At 44.9% G+C, this 27,315-nt stretch overlaps 2 protein-coding genes and 1 long non-coding RNA gene across 3 annotated transcripts; 1 reads left to right on the top strand and 2 right to left on the bottom strand.

Moving 5' to 3' along the window:
* Positions 1-13,277: 13,277 nt before the first annotated feature.
* On the top strand, positions 13,278-14,411 carry LOC307133481 (uncharacterized protein; the record flags this gene model as incomplete). Its single annotated transcript, XM_079828563.1, has 3 exons — positions 13,278-13,408; positions 13,699-13,917; positions 14,009-14,411. 3 exons carry the CDS (start codon positions 13,278-13,280, stop codon positions 14,214-14,216), a joined length of 558 nt encoding a protein of 185 aa, XP_079684689.1. The 3' UTR covers positions 14,217-14,411.
* LOC307133553 (G2/M phase-specific E3 ubiquitin-protein ligase-like) lies at positions 14,337-25,592 on the bottom strand. Its single transcript, XM_079828635.1, has 5 exons — positions 25,330-25,592; positions 25,006-25,184; positions 24,595-24,767; positions 16,003-16,217; positions 14,337-15,146 (listed from the first exon to the last, which is right to left on the bottom strand). The coding sequence occupies exons 1-5, from the start codon at positions 25,487-25,489 to the stop codon at positions 14,911-14,913; spliced, it is 963 nt and encodes a 320-aa protein (XP_079684761.1). The 5' UTR covers positions 25,490-25,592; the 3' UTR covers positions 14,337-14,910.
* Positions 25,593-25,957: 365 nt separating this feature from the next.
* LOC307133556 lies at positions 25,958-26,990 on the bottom strand. The gene is made up of 3 exons (XR_013817442.1): positions 26,937-26,990; positions 26,108-26,147; positions 25,958-26,025 (listed from the first exon to the last, which is right to left on the bottom strand). It is a non-coding gene; the product is annotated as an uncharacterized lncRNA (long non-coding RNA).
* Positions 26,991-27,315: the final 325 nt, after the last annotated feature.

The raw sequence follows: 27,315 nt of genomic DNA, 5'->3' as shown, positions 1-27,315 counted from the left end.
GCCCCACCTGGAGTATTCAGACAACACTCCGGGCCGCCTCCGGGCCTCCCGAGACGGGTCTGAATACTCCACCTCGCTGCCTCACCCTGGGTACGTCTGTGGTGCCGTTGATCCCGCTAGTTCGGTCTCTGGGGGCCTGGCTAGGTCTCCCCAGGCCGTCTCGCTGGCTCATCCGTACCATCAGACTCGGCTATGCGATTCAATTCGCACGCCGGCCTCCCAAGTACAGGGGCATCCTCTTCACCGCCGTGCGGAGCAGCGATGCCCATGTCTTGCGGTCCGAGATCGATGTCCTGCTGGCGAAGGGCGCGGTCGAGCCGGTTCCTCCTGCCGATATGAGGTCGGGGTTCTACAGCCCCTACTTCATTGTACCCAAGAAAGGGGGTGGGTTAAGGCCGATCTTGGACCTGCGCATTCTGAATCGGGCCCTGCACAAGCTTCCGTTCCAAATGTTAATGCAGAAACGCATTTTCCAATGCATCCGTCCCCAAGATTGGTTCGCAGCGATCGACCTGAAGGACGCGTACTTTCATGTCTCTATCCTTCCTCGACACCAATCTTGGGGACGGATGCATTGGAAAATGCGTTTCTGCGTTAGCATTTTGAACGGAAGCTTGTGCAGGGCCCGATTCAGAATTTGCGTTCGAGGGGAGGGCATATCAGTACAAAGTCTTGCCCTTCGGGCTGTCCCTGTCGCCTCGCGTCTTCACGAAGCTCGTCACGAAGGCAGCCATTGTTCCACTCAGAGAACGCGGCGTTAGCTTACTCAACTATCTCGACGACTGGCTCATACTCGCCCAGTCTCGGGAGCAGTTGTGCGAACACAGGGACATGGTGCTCAGTCACCTCAGCCTGTTGGGACTTCGGGTCAACCGGGAGAAGAGCAAACTCTGCCCCGCGCAGAGGATCTCTTATCTCGGTATGGAGCTGGATTCGGTCAGCCGGACAGCGCGCCTCACTCCAGAGCGCATCCGGTCAGTGTTGAACTGCTTGAATACGTTCAAAGGCAGGACAGAGGTCCCACTGAAATTATTTCAGAGGCTCCTGGGGCATATGGCATCTGCAGCCGCGGTAACGCCGCTCGGATTGCTTCATATGAGACCGCTTCAATGCTGGTTGCACGACCGAGTCCCGAGATGGGCGTGGCAGAGCGGTCAGTACCGGGTCCTAGTTACTCCTTACTGTCGCCAAACCTTCAGTCCGTGGTCAGACCCCTCGTTTCTCCGGGCCGGAGTGTCCCTAGAACAGGTGTCGAGGCATGCTGTGGTCTTCACGGATGCCTCATCCACGGGCTGGGGGGCCACGTACAACGGGCACGCAGCTTCGGGTCTGTGGACGGAGCCCCAACTGCGTTGGCATATCAATTGCCTAGAGTTACTGGCAGTACGTCTTGCCCTGGCCCGGTTCAAGAAACCGCTTCGGGGCAAGCACGTACTGGTCCGTTCGGACAGCACTGCGGCCGTTGCGTACATCAACCGTCAGGGTGGTCTACGCTTCCGTTGCATGCTCCGGCTCGCCCGCCATCTCCTCCTGTGGAGTCAGAAGTTTGTGAGGTCACTTCGTGCCATTCACATCCCAGGTGCGCTGAACCAGACAGCCGACGAGCTCTCTCGCCAGTCGACACCTCCGGGCGAATGGCGACTCCACCCCCGGAGCGTCCAGCTGATATGGGACCACTTCGGAGTTGCACAGGTAGACCTGTTCGCTTCTCCGGACTCGACCCATTGCCAGTGGTACTACTCCCTGACCGGAGGTACCTTAGGCATAGATGCACTGGCGCACAGCTGGCCCCGGGACCTACGCAAGTATGCGTTCCCCCCAGTGAGCCTTCTCGCACAGACACTGTGCAAGGTCAGGGAGGACGAGGAGCAGGTCTTGTTAGTTGCGCCCTACTGGACCTGGTTTCCAGAACTCACACTCCTCGCGACAGCCCCTCCCTGGCCGATCCCCCTGAGGAAGGACCTGCTTTCTCAGGGGCGGGGCACTGTATGGCACCCGCGTCCAGACCTCTGGAATCTCCATGTCTGGTCCCTGGACGGGACGCGGAGGTTCTAGGTGGCACAAGCAGTGGTAGACACCATCGCTTCAGCTAGAGCCCCCTCTACGAGGCGCCTCTACTCTCTGAAGTGGAACCTGTTCGTCGAGTGGTGCTCTTCCCGCCGGGAAGACCCCCGAAAGTGTTCGATTAACGTTGTGCTTTCCTTCCTGCAGGATGGGTTGGATCGAAGGCTGTCTCCCTCCACCCTCAAAGTGTACGTCGCAGCAATAGCGGCGTATCACGATGCAGTAGATGGTAAATCCTTAGGTAAGCACGACTTAATCGTCAGGTTCCTCAGAGGTGTGAGGAGACTAAATCCTCCTCGTTCCACCTCGATACCCTCTTGGGACTTAGCCCTGGTGCTCAGAGCACTTCAGGGTCCCGCATTTGAGCCTTTGCAGTCTGTTGAGCTAAAAATCCTGTCCATGAAGACAGTTCTCCTGATTGCATTGGCTTCAATCAAGAGGGTAGGGGACCTGCATGCACTCTCGGTCGATGAATCGTGCCTAGAATTTGGGCCGGCCAACTCTCACGTTGTCCTGAGACCCCGGCCTGGATACGTGCCCAAGGTTCCTACCACTCCCTTTCGGGACCAGGTGGTGAACCTGCAAGCGGTGCCTTCGGAGGAGGCAGACCCAGCCCTAGCTTTGTTATGTCCCGTCCGCGCTCTTCGCGCTTACGTTGACCGGACTCAGAGCTTCAGATCCTCACAGCAGCTCTTCATCTGTTACGGAGGCCAGCAGAAGGGAAAGGCTGTCTCCAAGCAGAGGTTGACCCACTGGATAGTGGATGCCATTGTCTTGGCTTACCGGTCCCAAGACGTACCTTGCCCGTTCGGGTTGCGAGCACACTCAACAAGGAGTGTTGCTTCTTCCTGGGCGTTGGCTCAAGGCGCCTCGCTGACAGATATATGTAGAGCTGCGGGCTGGGCGACACCTAACACGTTCGCTAGATTTTATAGCCTCCGTGTAGAGCCAGCAGCGCTAAGTGCCCGTTCTAAGTGTCGGCTTGCATACGCCACTCCCGCCCTCTGGGCCGGATACGTGCGTCTATTTGCTCCAGTCGTGTTCCCCGAAAATCGGCTAACCCTGTGAGTTCCTCCGTCACCCCTCCGGTGTCAGACGTGGCGGCCGTCTGATGCCAGGCCTGCACCCGTATGCTTGTGGAACGTGTGTGTAGGCTGGGCTCCATATGTTGCGGTCCCCTCTAGGCTACCCCATATGTGTATTTTCCACGGTACCAGCTACCCTACTCGGCTAGCCCCGTGTCTTTCCCTCGACAGAGCTTCCTCTGTCGTCTCTGGCTGTGTTCTTCCCCCCCTGGAACCAGGTTGGGTCCACCCCAGAGACTGCCATTTGTTGCACTACCCTGTTAGGTTAGTCCTTATGTGTATTCCACCTCTCCTTCCATTGAAGGATGTGGTCCGCAGCGTACCATCTCCCGAGACGGGCACGCTTTCCCAGCGTTATCCAATAGTCACGCTGAGTGGGTCTTGCAGGAACAGCAGTGACTGTCCTTCCCTGCCCGGAGCCCTGACTCCCACTCTAACATAGGAGTGGTCCAGCGAGCTCAGGCAGGACGCTGGAAGGGCCAGCCTCCTGGCGTGTTGGTAGGGATCCCAATTCGTCGGTCAGTTCCGACGTACGTCGAACGTGACCGACTGAAAGGGAACGTCTCGGTTACGTATGTAACCCTCGTTCCCTGAAGGAGGGAACGGATACGTGCGTCCCGTCGCCAGGTGCTGTGCTTCAGCTGAAGGCCCGAGCCACTTATATCGGCTCCTCAGTTGAAAAGGGTATGCGGCACTTCCACTTCCTTATTTATACCCGCAACGCGGGGCGGTGCGTGGAATGTGTGATCGCATGCCAATGTTTATTGGCTCGTTTTTAATTACTCGAAGTAGGTCGGTCTCTGAAAACAGATCCCAATTCGTCGGTCAGTTCCGACGTAAGTCTCCGTTCCCTCCTTCAGGGAACGAGGGTTACATACGTAACCGAGACGTTTTATCTAGGTTCTGATTTTTTTTAACTAAAACAAGTTTAAAGTTTAAGTTAAAATGTTAACTTAAATTTAAGTTAAATGTACTCGTTTTAGTTCACATTACTAAATTTTTAGGGCAACCTGTTTGCTCCAATTTTTTAAGTAGATTCAACTTGTCCGGGCTCACAGTGTAGATTAATTACTCTGTATGTCATTAGCAATAACCAATGTTATGTAAAAAAAAAAAAAATACAGGACAGCAGTTCATGTCTTCAACCTTTAGAGAGGTTATGTGATGCAACAAGACAATGAACTAAAGCACACAAATAAATCAAGTAAAGCATACAGTTTACATACCAAAATTAATTTTTAAAACATAAATTATATATTTATTATTATTATTGGGGTTTACATTTATAATGAGCCAGGGTGACCAATAATGATTGGTTTGCAGTGATCTGCCAACCAATCACGAGGGATTTTTCTTGTTTAAATGTAGTGGCTTCAGCCAATACTGAGTGAGTAAATTCAAGTCTGGCCGTTGACTCTCTGGTTTCGCTGCTATAGTACTGACGTAATTCGGTCGGTGCCCTTAAAAGTACCGAGTTCGGTACCCAACCCTAGTTGCCACCCGCTCTAAGTTTTTGTTTATTTAGTTAGTACAGGTGCTGGTCATATAATTAGAATATAATCAAAAAGTTGATTTATTTCACTAATTCCATTCAAAAAGTGAAACTTGTATATTATATTCGTTCATTACACACAGACTGATATATTTCAAATGTTTATTTCTTTTAATTTTGATGATTATAACTGACAACTAAGGAAAATCCCAAATTCAGTATCTCAGAAAATTTGAATATTACTTAAGACCAATACAAAGAAAGGATTTTAAAAAATCCTGGCCAACTGAAAAGTATAAACATGAAAAGTATATGTGCATGTACAGCACTCAATACTTAGTTGGGGCTCCTTTTGCCTGAATTTACTGCAGCAATGTGGCGTGGCATGGAGTCGATCAGTCTGTGGCACTGCTCAGGTGTTATGAGAGCCCAGGTTGCTCTGATAGTAGCCTTCAGCTCTTCTGCATTGTTGGGTCTGGCATATCGCATCTTCCTCTTCTCAATACCCCATAGATTTTCTATGGGGTTAAGGTCAGGCGAGTTTGCTGGCCAATTAAGAACAGGGATACCATGGTCCTTAAACCAGGCACTGGTTGCTTTGGCACTGTGTGCAGGTACCAAGTCCTGTTGGAAAATTAAATCTGCATCTCCTCAAAGTTGGTCAGCAGCAGGAAGCATGAAGTGCTCTAAAACTTCCTGGAATACGGCTGCATTGACCTTGGACCTCAGAAAACCCAGTGGACCAACACCAGCAGATGACATGGCACCCCAAACCATCACTGACTGTGGAAACTTTACACTGGACCTCAAGCAACGTGGATTGTGTGCCTCTCCTCTCTTCCTCCAGACTCTGGGACCCTGATTTCCAAAGGAAATGCCAAATTTACTTTCATCAGAGAACATAACTTTGGACCACTCAGCAGCAGTCCAGTCCTTTTTGTCTTTAGCCCAGGCGAGACGCTTCTGATGCTGTCTGTTGTTCAAGAGTGGCTTGACACAAGGAACAGCTGAAACCCATGTCTTGTGCGTAGTGGTTCTTAAAGCACTGACATCAGCTGCAGTCCACTCTTTGTGAATCTCCCCCACATTTTTGAATGGGTTTTGTTTCACAATCCTCTCCAGTGTGTGGTTATCCCTATTGCTTGTACACTTTTTTCTACCACATCTTTTCCTTCCCTTCGCCTTTCTATTAATGTGCTTGGACACAGAGCTCAGTGAACAGCCAGCCTCTTTTGCAATTACCTTTTGTGTCTTGCCCTCCCTTGTGCAAGGTGGCAATGGTCGTCTTTTGGACAACTGTCAAGTCAGCAGTCTTCCCCATGATTGTGTAGCCTACATAACTAGACTGAGAGACCATTTAAAAGCCTGTGCAGGTGTTTTGAGTTCATTAGCTGATTAGAGTGTGGCACCAGGTGTCTTCAATATTGAACCTTTTCACAATATTAACATTTTCTGAGATACTAAATTTGGGATTTTCCTTAGTTGTCAGTTATAATAATCAAAATTAAAAGAAATAAACATTTGAAATATATCAGTTTGTTTGTAATGAATGAATATTATATACAAGTTTAACTTTTTGAATGGAATTAGTGAAATAAATCAACTTTTTGATGATATTCTAATTATATGACCAGCACCTCCTGCATAGTAGATAAGTTAGGGCATGTGAGTAGCACACTGAAGATGTTGCTTTGATTATATATTTTTATTTTTGATTATTATTTAGATTTAACCCTTAAATGCATACCTCGGTTATTTATCGATCCGGGACGTCATTCACTACCCTCCTCCTCATTTATTTTTTTAAGTGAGATATCAACCTTCTTAGTATTCCTCAATCAATTCATTATAAAAAATATATCAAGAAAAAGATAATAAAATGATAAAAGAATGCCTGTTTTTCCATTAATTTTTTGTAAAAATTGTATAGGGTCGCTAATGACCAGAGGTGTGTAAGAGTGTATATTTTTTTCTGCACAATAATTGAATCTTTAATGATGGAATAAGTGCAATTCACATTTATTCCAAAAGGTGGCAATGTCTGATACACAATGATGAAGTGATGTTTCACTCATAGTTACCGCAGGCAGAAAACAAAAGAATAGGAAATATCATCAGCAAAACTTGAAATGGCTCAGCGACTTACTGCAGAGCAAGTACTGAACGCAAATATTAAAAAATATTAGTGTCACTGTCACTTGATGGTGGATCTGGTCAGCGATCAACATATTGATTTTGAAGATGCTGAAAATGATAGTTTTGAGAGTATGTTTGAGATGGCGAATATGAGCCAGATGCTGAATGTACTGGGAAATAAACTTTGACGATGTCAAGCGATAATTGCATAAAACATCTGCTCAAACTGAACCCTTCTAAGCTCCAAAAGGTAACAAAACACATTATTTTATTCTTCTGCAGAGGTGGTAAGTAACGAAGTAAAAATAAACAGCTAGTTAACGTTAGTCAAGTTAGCTAACGCATATTGATAGCTAACGGTGTCTGTAACACACTAATATGCATTAATTCATGCTTAACTAATGCTCAGATCATGAGTTAATGTATGACTAAATCATTTATTAATGATCACTGCATAAGCAACTAATGAACATTCTATATGATTAATAGATTAAGTGATATATGAATTGATATTAATTAAATGTGTCATGTATTGATTCTCTAATAACATGTTATATTAACTAATAGTGTAAATTAATATTGTGGTAATTAACATGAATTTACACTATTAGTTAATAGAATGTTATTAGAGAATTAATACAATATGACACATTTAACTATTAACAATGTAATGATTATTTAATCTATTAATCATATAGAATGTTCCTTAGTTGCTTATCTTGTTTGATGCAGCTAATTATGGAACATGTCTATTGCTTGTTCAACCCTGTTACATATTCATGTATTTGTGATTTGTTTGTTTTGTTACGATCTGACTGTCCTCAAGGGGGCGAGTATGTGTCCTTGTTTTCATTAGGGACTGATTGCCGGCACCTGTGGATCCTGTTTGTTTGGCATAAGAAGTCCAAGCAGCCAAACCTGTGCGGTGGGCGGGGTGCTCGGCGGCGGTTCTTTGTGCTCTCCTGTTGTGTCTAACCCCGGTTCATTTTCCTACCGTTATGTCTATATCATTTTGTTAATAAACCCCTGTTGTACGAGCCGTGTTGTCTATGTCCTCTCTTGTGTTATGGCTGCGGTCGTAACATAATTGGGGGCTCGTCCGAAGCGATTATGTTTTTTTTTTGTTTTTTTTCATGTGTGGAGGAAATTGTGTGACGTTTTGCCCGTCCTAGAAAGAGTTTGGTGTAACTGCTGTGGTCCCACGTGAGTATTTGCCCTGTATTTTGTAGTCGTCGGGTAGGTTGGACCTGCCACTTTATTTTGCCTTTTTTATTTTTAGTGGTTATTCGGAGTGGGGGTACGTTTCAGTTCACGTGTGGCTGATCTTGTTAATGGGATCGGTGCGCAGGTGGGCATGAGTTTAGCGTTTAAAGTCGCCCCGAGCCCCTAACGCCACTGAAGATTAGATGGTAAAAATAAAACTATTACAGGGTAAATGCATATTTTTTCTGTGGGATCGCTGTTAGCTACAGTTAGTGTCAGCCGCGTTTGTTTAGTTGCGTAAACGATCGTTAATTAGTGAGAGCAAGTTGTTTATATACGTGCATGTACGTTTGCCATTTATTTGTTTATTCGAGTGCGGATAAAAGTTCGTTGAAATGGCTTCGGTGGTGGATACTTTTCATGAATCTCCATCTGAAGAACTGCTTTCTTTGTGTACAAAGGAGCAGTTGTTGCAGATAGCAGAGTTTTATAAAATAGAAATAACCTCTAAGGATAAGAATTTAAAGGAAACTTTGCGCAGTATTCTGAAAGGTAATCTGGTTAAATTGGGTATTCTAGAAAGGCCCTTAGCAGAGGAAACGGCTGGTCCTTCTATGGGAGATCATGCCATTCGTTTGAGAGAATTAGCTTTGAAAGAAAAAGAGTTGGAGTTTGAAAATGCAAAATTAGAGTTTCGAAAACGTGAATTGGATCATGAGTTTGCATTAAAAAAAATGGAATTAGAAATGGCCACTAAGAAGGGTGCTGCTGGCTCTGAATTTGATGTGGGACGAAATCGGAGGATGGTTCCTCCTTTTTGCGAAAGGGATGTTGAAAAATACTTTAGTCATTTTGAGAGAGTTGCGATTACTCTAAAGTGGCCTGCAGATTTTTGGTGTTTATTACTGCAATGTGTGATCACTGGTAAGGCGCAGGAAGCTTACTCTGCTTTGACTATAGACGAAGCAGCAGATTATGAAACCGTGAAATCTGCCATTCTAAAAGCCTATGAATTAGTTCCGGAGGCGTATAGACAGCGTTTTAGACATTATGTGAAACTTTCTGATCAGACTTATGTGGAGTTTGCGCACGAGAAAGAGATATTATTTGATAGATGGTGCGCCTCTAAAAAAGCTGAAAGCAGAGAACAGTTGCGACAACTGATGTTGGTGGAAGATTTTAAAAATGGCTTGCCTGCGGTTCTTTCTACATATTTAAATGAACAGAGGGCTGAGACACTTCACAACGCTGCTATGTTAGCTGATGACTTTGTGCTGACGCATAAGGTAGCGTTTAAGGAAGCATCCTCCAAGATACCGGGGCTGCTTTGTCATTCATTTTGGAGGGAGTATAACCATTGTCTGAGAAGACTGCTACTGGTACTTTTGCTCTAGTGCGAGGTTTCGAAATGGGAGTTATAGAAGTTCCGTTACACCGTGTTCACTTGAACTCCGAATTGGTGTCGGGGAACGTGATAGTAGGTGTTCGTTCGTCTTTGCCCATTCCTGACGTAACTTTCATCCTGGGAAACGATTTGGCTGGAGGCAGTGTGTGGAGCTGTTCAAATGTGCCACCTGAAGTTGTAATGTCACCTCTTGCTGCTTCTTCTGATGAGTGTGCTGTAAAGCACCCTGATGTGTTTTCAGCATGTGCGGTTACACGATCTATGGTTAAACCGGATGTTCACCTCTCAGAGGAGGTGGATTTAAGTGGTTCGTGGTTTGAGAATCCTGATTTAACCAATTTGTCTTCTGTTGCTCCACATGAGGAACTGGATTCGCATCCTCTGAGTGCTGAAAACGTTTTTGAACTTCTTGGTGATTCGTCTCTGTCTTCTGACAAACTAATTGCCACTCAAAGGTCAGATCCTACGCTTGCGTCATTGTTTGAAGTAGTTCATACAGAACAGACATTTGGGAATGCACCCCAGGTTTACTTTCTCAGAGATGGGATATTGATGAGAAAGTGGATGCCTTCTAACTCGTCTAATATCTGGGATGCTGTTGATCAAATTGTGATTCCAGTGGGATATCGAGACATGATATTAAGTGTGGCTCATGATGGTACAGCTGGTCATTTGGGTGTAAGAAAAACATACCATCGAGTTTTGCGTAACTTTTACTGGCCTGGTTTGAAGAAAGATGTGTCCCGCTATTGTCAAACTTGCCATACTTGTCAAATGGTTGGGAAGCCTAATCAAACTATTCCTCCTGCTCCATTGTTTCCGGTTCCTGTGGTGACTGAACCTTTTGAGCACATAATCATTGATTGTGTTGGGCCTCTTCCTCGGTCAAAGTCTGGTTGTAAATACTTGCTGACCATAATGTGCGCGACTACACGTTTTCCTGAGGCGGTACCTTTACGTACTATAACGGCGAGATCGATATCTAAAGCACTTGTTAAGTTCTTTACACTGTTCGGTTTACCGAAAATAGTCCAGAGCGATCAAGGTACTAATTTTACTTCTCGTACGTTTTCACAAGTGCTTAACCGTCTCCACATTAAACATAATTTTTCATCTGCTTTTCATCCTGAAAGTCTGGGCGCTTTAGAAAGGTTTCACCAGACCTTGAAATCTATGCTTCGCTCTTACTGTTTCGAGCTGGAACGAGATTGGGAGGAGGGAATTCCGTGGCTACTTTTTGCTTCACGCGAGGTAGTGCAGGAATCACTCGGGTTTAGTCCCGCTAATTTGGTCTTTGGCCATACTCCGCGTGGACCTTTGACAGTCCTGAAAGAAAGTTGGCTATCCGATCAAAAACGTAAATCTTTTCCTGAGTACGTTACTGATTTCCGTACCCGTCTTCATAGAGTCCGTGAGTTGGCTAGGAAAAATCTTGAAAAAGCACAAGGTAAAATGAAGGTCTGGTATGATAAGAAAGCCAGAGAACGAAGTTTCAGACCAGGTGACAAAGTGCTGGTTTTGTTACCTGTGCTGGGAGGGTCGCTGCAAGCCCGGTATAGTGGTCCTTATGTAGTGGAAAAGAAACTTTCCGACCGTGATTATGTTATTCATCTCCCAGATCGCCGTAAAAGTTCCAAAGTTTTCCATATTAACATGATTAAGTCCTATCATGAGAGGGAGTTGAGTATTGAGAAGTCTCTGAAATGTGTTCCTCCCAGTATTAAACCAGGACAAGCTGACATGACTACTGCTGTATGCTTGGCTGTACCGGAACCGTTGTATGAAGAGGTGGGACCTTCTAGGTGTGTAGTTGAGGGTCGGTTGAAAAATTCTGAAGCGTTACTAACCTTGTCTAGTCAACTGTCACATTTATCTCCTCAGCAACAAACTGACATGTTGGAATTAGTTAAGAACTTCCCGATGTTGTTTAGTGACATTCCTACACAAACGTCTGTTATAGAGCACGATATAGATGTGGGGCTTAACACTCGACCTATAAAACAACATCCATATCGTGTTAATCCAAATAAAAGAACTCTTTTGAATAAAGAAGTTCAGTATATGCTAGAGAATCAAATCGCAGAGCCTAGTATCAGTCCCTGGAGTTCACCCTGTTCGCTGGTGGGGAAGTCTGATGGTAGTTATCGATTCTGCACTGACTATCGGAGAGTAAATGCCGTAACTAAGGCTGATTGTTATCCATTGCCGAGAGTAGATTGTGACTGAGAGTAGACTGTGTGACTGTGTAGATCGGGTAGGTTCCGCTACATGTGTCTCAAAACTGGACTTGTTAAAAGGATACTGGCAGGTACCTTTAACAGAACGTGCTAAGGAGATTTAAGCGTTCGTAACTCCTGATGCGTTCCTTAATTATAGGGTAATGGCTTTTGGAATGCGACATGCTATACTGCGTTAAGGTGCTTCATTATCATTTGTTCAATTAAAGCATTGCATATCACTCCCAAAACAACTGTTCTCTTTGATTATTGATATTTACAGTCAATTTGAATATTTACTTTTTACTTTCGGTACTTGAGTACATTTTAAATCGGATACTTTTGTACTTTTACTCAAGTGATTTTTGAATGGAGGACTTTCTACTTTTACTGGAGTCATTTTTTATTTAGGTATATATACTTTTACTTGAGTATAACTTTTGAGTACTTTTACCACCCCTGAAACTCATTACTTGCATTATTTCCATTCTGACCAAACTGCGCATGTGCGCGGATGTACATGGATACCGTGTGTTGTTCACACAACTTCATGAATGAACTTTGTGACATTAATCTGAAGTTTTCTCTTTCCAAATCACTAAACTACGGTGGCCGGGAAGTGCAAAACAACATTACAACGTGTGCAACACTTTAACGAAGCTCGAGACAAATTTACATTTTGGAAAACATTTTTACTTATCATAAAACACAATTACATCAGCAAAACACTTTTACCAAGGACGAAACAAATTTACATTTTAGAAAACAAATTAACAAGACGCAAAACACTTTTACCAGTCCCGAAACAAATTTACAATGACAGATTTTTGACGGAAAGGGAGTGTACCGCACACCGGAAGTGACGCAGTGAAAGGCGTTGTTGTTGTTGGTGAGCGCGGTTAATTTGTGTTGTGGTTGTGGAGTAAATGGCCTAAATAAAGTTCATATTGTAATCGAACATGGACTGCGGCCGAGGGATGTTTTGCCCGTTTTGTGGCAAACACATGAACAGCTTAACGCGGTTTTGCTTTACGTGTGGTCGGTGTTTGGAGTTTCTAAAGGACGCGAACCAGACGGAAACACCAAACATACTGCATCAATGTGTGCAATATTTTAACGAGGGCCACTCGTACGCTGTAATCGTGGACATGATGTCAAGTCTACATTGTGTAAACATCAGCTTGAGGACTCTTAAAAGTAAACTGAACGAAGCCGGGTTGTACCGCAGAAAGGATTATTCCTCTCCAAACTCCGTGATTAACGCCATCAGATTGGAACTTCGTGGACCAGGACAACTATTTGGCTACCGCACGATGTGGCATGTACTTAAACAAAAGTACAATTTTCGTGTGAAGAGAGATGATGTGATGAATTTGCTCCGGGAGCTTAATCCTCGAGGGTGTGAGAGCCGAACACGCAGAAGGTTTACAAGAAGAACCTACCACTCAATGGGACCTAACTATATGTGGCACGCAGATGGTTATGATAAACTTAAGCCATTCGGTTTGGCCATATCGGGATGCATAGATGGATTTTCACGTAAAGTACTGTGGCTTGAATGTGGACCAACAAATAATAACCCAATAGTGATTGCTCACTATTTCATGTCATGTGTGCGAAACCTCGGTGTCATCCCCATGAGACTGAGGACTGATTGCGGCACTGAGAACGGCATAATGGCTGCAATTCAATGTACCCTACGCCACCATCACAGTGACTATTACTCTGGCGCGTCCAGCCACATGTATGGAACATCTATAAATAACCAGCGTATTGATTCCTGGTGGTCTATATTTAGAAAGGGAAGGTGAGTGGTCTTCATAAAGGGTTGTATAATAGTCGTATAATCGTAAAATAGTATATTTGTCATTCGATTTCCTTCTCAGGAACAAGTAAAGAAAAACAAAACAAAAACGAGCACAAAGATCAATACAAAATGTATAATACAGCCCGTCAGGAAAAGTTGTTCCTGAAAAGAAAATTCGAATGACCAAAAGATGCAGACCATAAATTTAATTACGACTAACCTTTGATTTTATTATTCAAACATGTGTATATGCTTAAAAGTTTAACTACAATTTGTATCAATTTCTATAGGTCTCAGTTCTGGATGGAGTTATTTGCAGACCTTAGAGAAGCCGGATACTTCAACGGAAGTCATGAGCATCAGTGCCTATTAAGATATTGCTTTGGCAATGTTATTCAGAAGGACTTGGATGAGTGTGTGAGACTGTGGAACAGTCACAGGATTCGCCCTTCCAGAACAGCAGCATGTCCAGGAGGAGTGCCCAATGAACTCTACTACTTACCACACAGGTGATACATTGGTAATAAACAGATACAAGTATTATTCTAACGTTTTAGCTTAAATGAAAAGAAATGCAGTTATGTTTTCTATTTAACATAGGTTTGGCTCCAGAGACTGTGGATTTCAAATTGAACAGGCTGAACTGGATGCCCTTCCTGAGTCTAGCCTGTCAATGACTCCTTGTGGGGACCCAAACATGCAGGAGTACTTGGACTTTGCCATGGAATACAATCAGTTACAGAAGCCAGAGAACTGGGAGTCTTCATCAGAACTGTACATGAAACTAAAAGAAATGGCTCAGCTATGAAATGATCAAAAAGGGAGGGGTTTTTGTAGTGGTGGAATACTGCTGTCTGTCTTAACACAATGTTTATGAATCTGTCACCCACAGCTTAATTGTTTTTAAGTGTGAAGTAAATGAATCAAAAATAGTAATATGCATTTATTAAATTTTTGTAGTACAGAAAAACAAACTTCTTAAACTACTTGTTTCTTTATCTAAAACAGTGATTCACAAAGGGATCCCAGTTTCAGACTCACGGATGTAAAACATTTTCAAAATGTTAACTGTGAGAAAAAAAACACGCTCACATACTGTTACATTATAAAACCAATTTTGGCAACTGCACTTTAAAGTGACCCTTTAAAAACAACAATGTTTTCAGAGTCTTAAAGAGAGTTCACCCAAAAATGAAAATTCTGTCATTTACTCACCCTCAAGTTGTTCCAAACCTGTATGAGTTTCTTTGTTCTGCTGAACACAAAAGAAGATATTTTTGAAGAATGTGTATAACAAAGCAGATAGAGCAACCGTTGACTACCATAGTAGGGAAAAAAATACTATGGTAGTCAATGGTTGCTCTTTCTTCAAAAATATATTTTGTGTTCAGCAGAACAAAGAAACTCATACAGGTTTGGAACAACTTGAGGTGAGTAAATGACAGAATTTTCATTTTTGGGTGAACTATCCCTTTAACTCTAGGGGTCATCCATCATTTAGCTTAAAAACAGCCAAATCCTGGACTATTTTGAATTCCAAAGTCCATTTGTGACTTAAACAAAGTGTATGAGTCTAGGAGTGGTAATTTCAAGGAGTTTGAACATGTATTTGCCATTGGGAACGCGGAGTCATCCAAGAACTCTATTTGTGGCAGTGGTTCCAAGCCAGATGGGGGAAGTGAAGACAGCCCAGTAGCAAACATCAAAACATCTTCCACAGACACAGCAGCCTGGCCTTCTGCAAAGAAAAACAATTCAGATACATAATTAGGGGTTCAAGCTCAAAGAGCTGGATTTTTATTATAGGTTTTACAGCTCTGTAATCACGTGATGGATATCATTTGATAGATATCCTCATACTGAACAAACTTTGCCTCAAGAACTACTGCTGTCAATCAAACTGTTCATCAAAAATTCACTATTATCTTAAAAACCTACTTGCACAAACTAGTCCTAGATTTTTTTGCCCAATCGCAACCAAACCAGTGCAGTACAATTCTCTGGACTAGATCAGTGATTCCCAACCACGTTCCTGGAGGCCCACCAACAGTGCACAACTGCACATTTTGCATTGTCTCCTTTGTCTGGCACACCCACATCAGATTTTGGAGTCACTACTAATGAGCTGATGACTTGAATCAGGTGTGTTTGATTGAGGAGACATACCAAATGTGCACTGTTGGTGGGCGTCCAGGAACGTGGTTGGGAACCACTGCTCTAGATCAATAATTATAAAAAAAGTTGAACTTTACGATTTTGGAAGCCATAACAGGGTCATTTAGAAAATGGGCATGGCAAAACACTCAGAAGCCTATAAATCCTAAACGAAAACTCAGAACTTCACAAAAATTGGTGAGCATATGAGACATAACATTGAGACATAAAGAAGCATGCACAATTTCATGGAGATCGAACCATAGGTGGCACTATAACTTTCAAAAAGCTTGTGATTAAGGTGGTTACATTATTGCTAAATAAAACTGAATGTCTTTTGATGCTTATGTGCTTACAGGCCGGAAATGCTTGCACCCCGATAAATACTGCTGTTTTAATTGTCATGCGTTTTCTTAACTAGTTATAATAAACTAACAAACCTTCACAATCAAGGAGATAGTCTGCCCAGTAGCCCATGGTTTGACTTTCTTTAAGTCTTCGATTACTCCCCGAAGGACTGAGGTCAGGTTTGAAGAGTATCTCAAGGTCAAAAGCAGTGAGTTGCTTTTCAGAGTGGCACAGGGCAGGAGCCAGCAAAGTTGGGTGTTGCTGCAGTGCAGTCAAAAACTCCAGGGTTGAAAGACCCTCCCTAAATCTACAGTGTGAACACAAACATTGTTTTACTGCTGTGTAGTGGCAATTGAATTTAAATTAAAGAAAACTATTAAATATTCTTTTCTCTACAATGAGAAAAATGAGGGGGATGGTTGTGTATAGAACCAGGGTTTCTGCAGGTTTCATCAAATCTAATTTAATGCTTTTTAATGCCAATTTGTTTTATTTTTAATGCCATATATATGTCGCTAAATGTCGATAGATGACGTCATACGGCAATTCGAATATTTGCATTCACATTCTGCCAAGTGTCAGCCCTTTATATTTGTTTGCTTCTCTGCTGCTACCCTTTATGCTCCCATTATATATTTTAATACAGCCAAATCCCCAATAAAATTGTTTCATCTATATATTTTTCAGTTTTTGTTGTCAGACAATATAAAATGGTGACTGAAACGCGGCCCATTAAGACTACATACAGGGCTCGACATTAAGCCTTGTCATTCACTTGTACGAGTAAAACAGTTGCTTGTCCGAAAAAAAGAGATTTTTTGTAGTGTAAAATTTCTGAAGCAATATCCTTTCAGATTATTGGAGCTTTAACATACTTGAATCTACATGTGTGATAGATATGTGTCAGTTACCAATCAAACTAAATAATTTACAAATTTACAATAAAAAAATTACAACTGCATTAAATAATTTTATGGGATTGTAAGAAATGTTAAGAAATTAAAAGTAAACCACCAGTAGATGGCGTCAAGTAACTGTCTTAAGTGAGTCATTCATTCAAACGATTCATTCCAATGGCTGATTCATTCAAGAATGAGGCAGGTGTTTATGAATGAGTCATTGAATCTTTGACTCAACCGATTCGTCAAAACGTCTCGGGTTATGACTATAACCCTTGTTCCCCGAGAAGGGAACGAGACACTGCGTCGTCGAGTGACAACACTCTGGGAACGCCCACAGCGTTACGCATCTGAAGTATGAATGAAATCAAGCCAATCTGATTGGTGGTGCGTCGTGACGTAGTAGATGACGGCATACCCGGAAGATACAAAAAGGAAGCTGATGCACACACACATTAGCCCTTTTGCGATGAAGCAAGCGCTCTAATCGTGATAGGTGTGGCGACGAGACGCAGTGTCTCGTTCCCTTCTCGGGGAACAAGGGTTATAGTCATAACCCGAGACGTTCCCCTTCGAGGGAACTCGAACTGCGTCGTCGAGTGACAACACTCTGGGAACGTTAATACCCACTAGGCCACACCGAAATCACCCCACGTCCCAGTGTGAAGCTGGAGACCCAGGCACACTCAGGACGCAAGAACTCGAGCACCAGGCGTCACCGGGAGGTGCAGACTGTAAAAACGTATGAAGGTGTGCGGGGTGGCCCACCCGGCCGCCTCGCATACCTCTTGAAGCGAGACGCCAGAAAGGAGGGCCACTGAAGAAGCCATGCTCCTGGTGGAATGGGCCCTCACGGCCATGGGTGAAGGCAAATTGCGCACCCTATAAGCCGTGGCTATAGCCTGGACGATCCAGTTACTGATCGTCTGAGTTGACGCAGGCAGCCCCTTCTTGGGTGAGCCAAAGCACACCAACAACTGGTCTGACCTCCTCCAATGGGAAGACTTCTCTAGATAAATACCCAGAGCTCTGACCGGGCAGAGCAGATGAAGTCTCCCCTCTTCCGCCGTCAGGTGGGGAGGGGGATGGAAAGCCTGAAGAACCAGAGACCGGGCTCCCTGAGATGGAACCTTGGGAATGTAACCCGGTCTAGGGTGAAGAATGGCCCTTACTCTGCCAGGGGCAAACTCCAGGCAGGTTGGCGTGACCGCCAAAGCCTGGAGATCTCCCACTCTCCTCAGAGAGGTAATGGCGAGTAGAAAGGCCACCTTCAAGGTCAGGTTCTTAGGCTCAGCCAGCTCCAGTGGCTCGAAGGGGGCCTCAGCCAGCCCTTCCAGAACCACCGCCAGGTCCCAGGTTGGGACTCTGGAGCGAGCTACCGGCCTCATCCTCCGAGCCCCACGGAGGAACTGTACAACCAGGTGGTGTTTCCCCAAAGGTCCATCACCTAGAGGTGCGTGGAAAGCCCCAAGGGCAGCCACGTACACCTTCAGGGTGGACGGGGTAAGACCAGCGGAGAAGCGATCTTGGAGGAACTCCAGCTCTGAAGCCACTGGGCAGTTAACTGGATCCACCTCACGCTCTCTACACCAAGTGGAAAATACATTCCACTTGAGGCTGTACAGTCTCCTGGTAGAAGGAGCCCTGGAGCTGAGTAAGGTCTCGACTACCTCTGCTGACAGGCCTGCCTCTAGGTACCGAGCCCCCTCAGGGGCCAGACCCAGAGGCTCCACAACTCCGGCCGGGGGTGAAATATTGTGCCCCCTGCCTGAGAGAGCAGATCCCTCCTCAGAGGAACCTGCCACGGGGAGCCGTCTAGCAGAGCTATGATGTCCGAGAACCATACTCGAGTGGGCCACCGGGGTGCTACTAAGAGCAGGCTGATGCCCTCCCGGCGGACCCGCTCCAGAACTCCCGGGAGCAGAGTGATCGGGGGAAATGCGTACAGACGCATCCTCGGCCACGTCTGCATCATGGCGTCCAGTCCCAACGGGGCTGGATGCCTGAGAGAGAACCACAGTGGACAGTGGGACGTCTCTCGAGACGCGAACAAGTCCACTTCCACTGGGCCGAATCTCTCGCACATGGCCTCCACCACCTCTGGGTGGAGTCGCCACTCCCCGGGCCTCAGCCCCTGCCTCGACAGGATGTCTGCTCCCTGGTTTTGGTCCCCGGGAATGTAAATCGCCCTGAGGGACGATAACTTCCCCTGGGACCACAGGAGGATTTGATGCGCCAGTCTGCATAGAGGGCGCGACCTCAAACCCCCCTGGTGATTGAGATACGCGACAACCGAAGTGTTGTCTGAGCGTATCAGGACATGGTGGCCACGGAGGTCCGGGTAAAAGCTCCTCAGAGCCTTGTAGACCGCCAGCATCTCCAGGCAGTTGATGTGCCATGAAGAATGCCGGGTCTCCCACAGACCTCTCGCAAAGCGGCCTTCCATGACCGCGCCCCAACCAGTGAGGGAGGCATCTGTTGAAACGGCCTTCCGGCAACATGATGCTCCCAGCACTGGCCCCTGGGACAGGAACCAAGGTTTCCGCCATATGACGAGGGAACGAAGGCATCTGCGCGTTACCCTGATCATACGAAACGGATTTCCCCTCGGGGAAAACCCCTTGGCCCTCAGCCACCACTGTAGGGGTCTCATATGCAGCAGGCCAAAAGGTATCACGTTGGACGCTGCTGCCATGAGCCCCAGCAGTCTCTGGAACTGCTTCACAGTGAGGCTGCGGCCTGACTTCACTCTGGAGACGTTCGCCAGTATGGATTCCACGCGTGCGGGAGACATACGTGCCCGCATCGACGTGGAATCCCATACGACTCCCAGGAACGTGGTCCTCTGGGAGGGCGTCAACACGCTTTTCTTCGTGTTGAGTCTCAGCCCCAAGCACCTTATGTGGGCCAGAACGACATCTCGATGCCGAACCGCCATCTCGCACGATCTGGCCAATATGAGCCAGTCGTCGATGTAATTTAGTATACGGATGCCCTGGAGTCTCAGCGGAGCCAGTGCTGCATCCATACACTTGGTGAAGGTGCGAGGGGAGAGTGCCAGGCCGAAGGGAAGAACCCGATATTGGTACGCTTCGCCCCCGAAAGCGAACCTCAGGAACCTCCTGTGGGTTGGAAGGATGGAAATATGGAAGTATGCGTCCTTTAGATCTATCGTGACGAACCAGTCCTCGGACTGGATCTGACTCACGATGGCTGGAATAGTGAGCATCCTGAACCTGAATCTCCTCAGAGACCGATTCAGAAGCCTGAGATCTATTATTGGACGCAACCCACCATCCTTCTTGGGAACTATGAAGTACCGGCTGTAGAACCCGGAGTCCCTGTTCGCCAACGGAACCCGCTCTATGGCTTCCTTGGCTAACAGGGCCTGTACTTCTTGTTCCATAACCCGAACCTGCTCTGGGCCGACCACAGTCCGGACCACCCCGTTGAACTTCGGGGGAGGAGAACCGAACTGCAGTCTGTAACCCAGCTCTACAGTCTGCAGGACCCATGTAGATACATTCGGAAGGCATGTCCATGCGCCAAGATAATCTACTAAGGGAACCAGCCTCTCGAGGCTGGCCACGGGTGTCAACCGAGCCTCGTTCCCGATCCCCTGAAGCGGCTGACCGGCAGGGAGAAGTCGGGAACGATTTTCGGTGGGTGCACACGTTTGCTGTCCAGCCGCAAGTCCTGTTGGAGGCAGCGAAGACAGCGCGCGTGTGCGGGAGATCAGTGAGGCCCGAAGCGTCTGTGACGGCGGGAACACAGCACTGATCTCCCGAGAGCTCCGGGGGGAAGACGACCTCGGTCGTTCCAACCCGGGGGGGGCAGCTCTGAGCGGTCCAGCCGCAGCTAGGACCGCTTAGTGGCAGCCTTCTTCGCCTGAAGGACGGTCCTCAGATCGACCTTAGGCTCTGAAGGCTTGCCACGAGAGCGCCGCCTCTTTTGCCAAGCTCCCTCAGGAGGGGCGCGAGAAGCAACGCTCTCTTTCTGCACCTGCCGGTGCGAGGAGCTAGCAGACGGCCGAGGCTGTCCCTTTGAGACAGCCTTCCCCGAAGAGCTGGATCGACGAGGGAGATACTGCTGGAAGGCCGCCGCCTGTTTTCTCACCTCCTGGAACCTCTCGACGACGGTGTTAACCGCACCGCCGAAAAGCCCAGAAGGCGAGACCGGGGAATCCAGGAGAAAGTGTTTCTCTCTCTCCTTCATCCCCGACAGGTTTAACCAGAGATGCCTCTCCACACACACCATACCTGCCATGGAGCGGCCGATGGAACGGGCCGTCTCCTTGGCGATGCGGAGAGACAAATCGGTGGCCTTCCTTAGTTCGAGGATATCGTCCGGAGACGGGCCCCCGCCCTCGTCGAGCTCCCTGAGGAGGTCGGCCTGGTAGGCCTGCAACACCGCCATAGTGTGCAGGCAACTACCAGCCCGCCCAGCCGCCATATATGCCCTCCCAACCAGCGCTGATGTATCGCGCGCTGGTTTGGCGGGCAATACCGGGGTCTTCAGGGACGAAGCGGCCTCGGGAGAGAGGTAGCTCGCGAGAGCCTCCTCTACCCTAGGCAGTGTCCCATAACCCTGTTCGGCCGCCCCCAGCACGTTACCGAAGTCGAGTACTGGAGGGCTGGTTAATCTGGCCGAATAGGGTTTATCCCAAGACCTACACAACTCATTGTGTAGGTCCGGGAAAAAAGGCAGACCCCGGCGTGGAGGTTGAGGCTTGCGCCTGAAGAACCATTCATCCAGCTTACTGGGCGGCTGGATTTCCGGTTCTTCCTGTGGCCAATGGATGTTTAACTTGGCCACGGCGCGAGACAAAACCTCCACTAGCTCCTCTTGAGCGGGTGCGTGAAGCGATGGCTCAGGCTCCACAGTACCCGCCTCGACGCTCAGCACATCCGACTCCTCAGAGCCAGATAGCTGAAGCATCGGGTTCTCCACCCCGCGGGAAGAAGCCGCATCGCGGGCTTCCGCACGGGGCGGGAGAACATCGGAATCCTCGGACGAGGATAGGGAAGGTGCCTCAGCAGTCCCATATCCCGTCACGAGGTCCCGCTGCGAGCCCCATGATCTACGGTGCCGCCGTGCCTCAGCAACAGCGGGCCCAGAACCCTGGGGCTCGCGGGCTTGGCCGGTCTCGCCGAACACAGCCAGCCGTGAGCGCAACACCCTGAGCGGCAGCTTCTCACACTCGCTACAGGCGGCTCCCTCGAGAGCCGCCTTAGCGTGCTGCACGCCCAGGCATTGTACACACAAAAGGTGTGTGTCCGTGCCCGAAATGAAGCGCGGACACGGGTGCACACACCTTGTGAACTGTTGCTCACTAGCCATCTTGAACTTGGATATATATTTGACAAAACAACACCAAATAGACAGACAATTTCACATATAGCGCTTCGCTGAAGAGCAAAAAAGCTAATGTGTGTGTGCATCAGCTTCCTTTTTGTATCTTCCGGGTATGCCGTCATCTACTACGTCACGACGCACCACCAATCAGATTGGCTTGATTTCATTCATACTTCAGATGCGTAACGCTGTGGGCGTTCCCAGAGTGTTGTCACTCGACGACGCAGTTCGAGTTCCCTCGAAGGGGAACACTGAATCATTCAGTAACGAAATCAAGGCTGAGCCTGCGTCTCAATGTGCATTCTATCCATCCTAAAGACATTAGTAATATTCAATACTATATAGGGCGGATAGTATGCACATTGGGATTCAGGGTTGCTACACTATGGTTCTGCTGTGATCTTTGACTGTTTTTGTTCTATTTTAGCAATGAAAATAATTTCAAACAATGTTCCTTCTAAAATGTAATTGACTTAATATTAACTATTTGTTAACTGGACTGTTGTATGAAATCAGTGTCACGTTTTTAATCGTGATGCTAGCCTGCTTAGGAAAACAGCATTCTAGGTTGTGTGATTTTGTATCTGATAACTGTATCAAGTTAAAAAAAACTCCACATTTTGAATTTTTACCGCAGTATGTTTAACTGAGTTTCCTTGTGTGTGTGCGTCACTCATGTGTCCATTTCCCCTCGAGATGGTGCACAAGCCTAAACAGCTATTTTTTTAGGAGAGCCACACTGATAGGGCAAAATCAATAGCCACTTTTACTGCAAAGTTATCAAAAGTTACATCCAGTCATAAATAGCATGTCTGCTTATCAGTCATCCCTGAACATACAATATGCAAAGCAATAAATACAAAAGGTAGATAGATAGTGGGTATGCATAATATATTTTAATGTAAACTTTCTGTCAATTGAAATTTTTTTCTAGATTATTCACACATTTTTCTGTCTAAAACATGTTTTTAATATATTGTATGATGTAATAATTCCACAGTAAATCACCAATGTAGAAAAAAATAAAGACAGTATATATTAAATATTTGTTCAAAGTTAATTTTAGACGTTATTTAACTCATTTAAAACTCATTGTTCTTATGAGGATACTTCATAAAACGTACATTTAGGCATAATTCTGTGTTATTGTTTGTTAAAGAGCGAAAGAGAACTTGATTCTGGCACAACCCACACCACTAGGCTGCGTCAGAAATCACGTACTGGGTGAGTAGGTACTATATTTGAATTTGAACGAACTTCGCGACCGTTAAAAAAATATGTTCTATATAGTATGAATTAATGTAGTATGAATGTAATCCGGACGTACTACTTACGCCATGTTGTCATGATCATGTGACCTACCAGCGTCAGTTGCGTCCCTTCACCTCCATTCATAAATCGTCTTCCATGGCCTCATGGGAGGAGAGTAAAGTGTCCATCGCATGCGCACTTCAGAATCTCGCCGAATCTCGTAAGAATCTTACTATGAATTCGGACGTACTACTCTGTTGGCGTACTGTTTTTCGCACACTATATAGTAGATAACTATTCGATTTCGGACGCAGCTCTAGTTTTTTTGTTCTCTGGCAGAGCGCACAGCCTCAACTGAATGCGCTGCTCCTCTCAGCCACTCAGCAGACGCAGAGAGAGGTGCGCCTGCGCAGTGGCAGGAAAGCAAGATCTTGCGCTCGTGCGGCAGTAGCGGGGGTTTCGGAAGCTAGATCAGGTTAATAAGTATATTCATCACATTGCGCTTTCTTATGAAGGCTATATTCAATATAAACTGGCTATCTAAAAAAAATAATGCCTGTAAGAATACAATTTAATGCTTTTTAATGCCATTTAAGGCCTTAATTTTCGCAAAATCCATTTAATGACTTTTAATGCTTTTTAATGCCCCGCGGATACCCTGAGAACCCTATTTTTGCGTTGCACATTAAAAGTTAATTGGTACAAACTAAGTATTACACACAGAAACAGAACACTGCAATGACAGACGGCTGGGTGGCTTGAGCACTTATACGGTGCCTTCAGAAAGTCTACACACCCCATGCACTTTTTCAAAACTTTGTTGTGTTATAGATTAAATTTAAAACCGCAATAAACAGTTTTAGAAATTGTAGCAAATTTAATTAAAACAATTTACGTCACATTCGCATAAGTTAATGAACCCTTTTCTCAGTACGCTGTTGAACCAGGCTTTATACATCCATCAACATCAGCACACTCTTATGTGATTTTATATTATATCTGCTTTAATATTATATATAGAAACCTTTAATTCAATACAATTTTATTTATAGTATCAAATCATAAAAAGAGTAATCTCAAGACACTTTACAGTAGGTCTACACCACACTATAATATATAGATTATATAAATACATAAAAAAAAAAAAAAAGAATCTCATCATTACAAATATCGTCTTACCTGTCAATTACAGATGAGTTGCGGTCAATAATATACCACTGAAGGTAGTCTGAAACAATTTCTTTTTTTTCTTCCACAGTAGCCACATGTCTCAGACAACCTGCTGTCTGTAACATTGTGCTGTGTCTCATCATACATTCGTGCAGAGCACCCAATGAAGCAGCATTCTCAATCTGGAACACATGAAAAGGGGTATAAACACCCCAGTCAATAACTGGAAGCACTGTATCTCTTTGCCTTTTTTATGAGATACATACACAGCATAGTGTAATCTTACACCATCAAAAACAAATACATAAATGAAACAAATTCTACACTGGATATAGAAAGTAAACATTGCCTCAAAACACTGCAGAAACTATGTAAAACTCTGCCCTGCCCTGCCATACCATAGTCTTATACTATTCTCACCTCTTGCAAAGCTTTCCCTATTTCTTCATCAGTTATTACATTAATTGGTGCTTTGAATGAAGGCTGGCCTGCAAGATAATGTACAAGATCTTTCGACAGGAAATGGGGTCCTGGACCTCCATGCACAACTGACACAGCAATCATCTTTCCTGCCAGGTAGTATTCATCCTCCCTAACAGCTGTGAATGAATTCATATTGCAAAATTAAAACAAACAATGCATTATATACTGTAATATACAAGCATATGTGAAGTGATATATATGGTCAATGATCATTAACCAACTATTAGTAGCCTATAGTACACATCTAACCCATAGGCTTACCATTTGCATTGTAGACCAAGAAACGATGTCCTTCTGGTCCATCAAAAATGGGCCGGTCTTTTAGGTGTTTCATTAGTAGAGTTAAAAACTCTCGTCTTGGACCACCAGTGTCTATTCCCTCTTCCAGAACACCAGTATCATCAGTAAATTTGACCAGCATGTCACAGGTTTCAGAATATGTTGTACGCTTGAAACCTCTGACTGCCCCATCCCAAACATTAGCCCTTGAAATGTTGAACCGGCTGACTCTTTTATGATCAATAGGAAGTGACAGGTTTGCTATGATGTCAGGTAATGTAATGTCCGTCTCCTCCCTGTAATGAAAAAAAAAGTGACAATTTGTGGATATTCCAGATATACCAGAACTATTGTTCAGTGAAAAAACAGGAGTGCTATAGTCAAAAGCGGTCATATTACATTGCTGTGTGTTGGAAATTCTTCACATTGACAGCAACCAGCTCTTCGTCCTCTTGCTCAACATTTGGTGAATACAGGTCTGTGTATTTACTGTTGGGAAATTACCATTTCCATGTTAAAACATCTTACAAACAAAAATGTCTTCCCCATGTAATCAGTTAAATAAACTGAAATTATGTCTGTCAGTCATGATTTTTATTTTATTTTTTACCTGTAGCAAGAAGTTTTTACTGGATTTGTTTCAGGTGGATCCAGATCCTCAGCATCAGATATTACTATCTGAAAAAAAGATTAAAATGTCTGAAACAATAACACTGAAAGCAAGAAATGTCAAGCAAGAGGTGCCAGTCTGCCTTATTACCTGTCCTGGCTGAATTGTTGATGAATGTCCTGGTGCATCTCTGAAACATAATAAAACTAAAACTATTAGCTCCATGATAAAGGCTATAAATGTAGTTGAGTAAAAGGTGTAGTAGAGGGAACAGAAAGATTTATAAAAAAAATATTATTTTGTTATAAATCACATTACACAAATGGTATTTTCTGTTTCAAGTTCATCAGAGTGAATTCTCTGATCACATCAACAACTAAAAAGATAGATTATTTCTTAAGAACATATGGTTAGGAGTGCTTGATAGGAGTTTGTTTGAGTAGCTTTTGAATCGAAAGGTACAAAATAAGAAAAATCTGAAGGCTCAAACTGCTAATTTTTAACTATAAAAATTTTAAAGTACTCTTATGAAATTTGGCATCTAGTCTTCGTCAGCGAGTCAAACGGATGCAATGAGAGACAATGGTTATTTTCTAGTGGCCAAGGTGTCCTGGGCTAGAGTGTTTGTTTTAGACATCTTAAAACCAGCAGGTGTCCTTCAGGCCTACAGTCAAATCATGTAAACACTATGTATACACCAATATACAGCCAAGATTCCTATTAGTGAATTACCACTAGAAAAAAAAACATTGTCTCTCATAACATCCCTCCACTTCATTCTCATGTTTTTTTAATGGTTTGGTTAATTTGTGTCCTTTGTGTTTATTCACCAGCAAGAGCTTATTGTTATGTTTTTAGGACACACCAAAAAGCTCTTGCAGTTATTATTATTATTATTATTTCCATTCCAGTAGTAAATAAATAATTTCAACCCGTGCACGCCTGAAAGTTCCTTTGTGTACAAGTGTGCAACACATACCTTTCATCTTCCAGTTTGAGTTTGGGAGTACTTCGATTTTGTGGTTCAAAAACCTGAGAGGAAAAAATTTCAACAGCTTTATTGTTCCATTACCACATACAGCATATATCAATGCTGAATGGTTTCCTGTATTACTGTATAATAGTTACTGCAAAATAATCAAAACAAACCTTTTTCCACTAAAATATTGACCAGGACAAAGATTTTATGCGTAAAATTCAATGCACATCTAATAAATAAATACAAACAAACCTACATACATACATATTTTTAAAAAGAGAAATAACTGATGTACCAAAGTGTCAGCTTGATTGAATTCAGCTGTGCTCCTTGTTGTGATGACAATTTCTGAATCAGAATCAGTCTGAGGTATCATCCA

This window comes from Gobio gobio (genome assembly GCF_949357685.1).
Source record: "Gobio gobio genome assembly, chromosome: 11".
Lineage (NCBI taxonomy): Eukaryota > Metazoa > Chordata > Actinopteri > Cypriniformes > Gobionidae > Gobio > Gobio gobio.
Note: the sequence above shows the minus strand (reverse complement) of the source record. Positions and strands in the feature narration are given on the sequence as shown.

Coding starts and splice junctions, on each gene's coding strand:
- LOC307133553 (XM_079828635.1), bottom strand. CDS start 25,489: ATGCTGGTCAAATTTACTGATGATACTGGTGTTCTGGAAGAGGGAATA. Junction 24,768..25,005: donor TAGGGAAAGCTTTGCAAGAG/GTGAGAATAGTA, acceptor CATGTGTTCCAG/ATTGAGAATGCTGCTTCATT. Junction 15,147..16,002: donor CTATCTCCTTGATTGTGAAG/GTTTGTTAGTTT, acceptor TTTTCTTTGCAG/AAGGCCAGGCTGCTGTGTCT.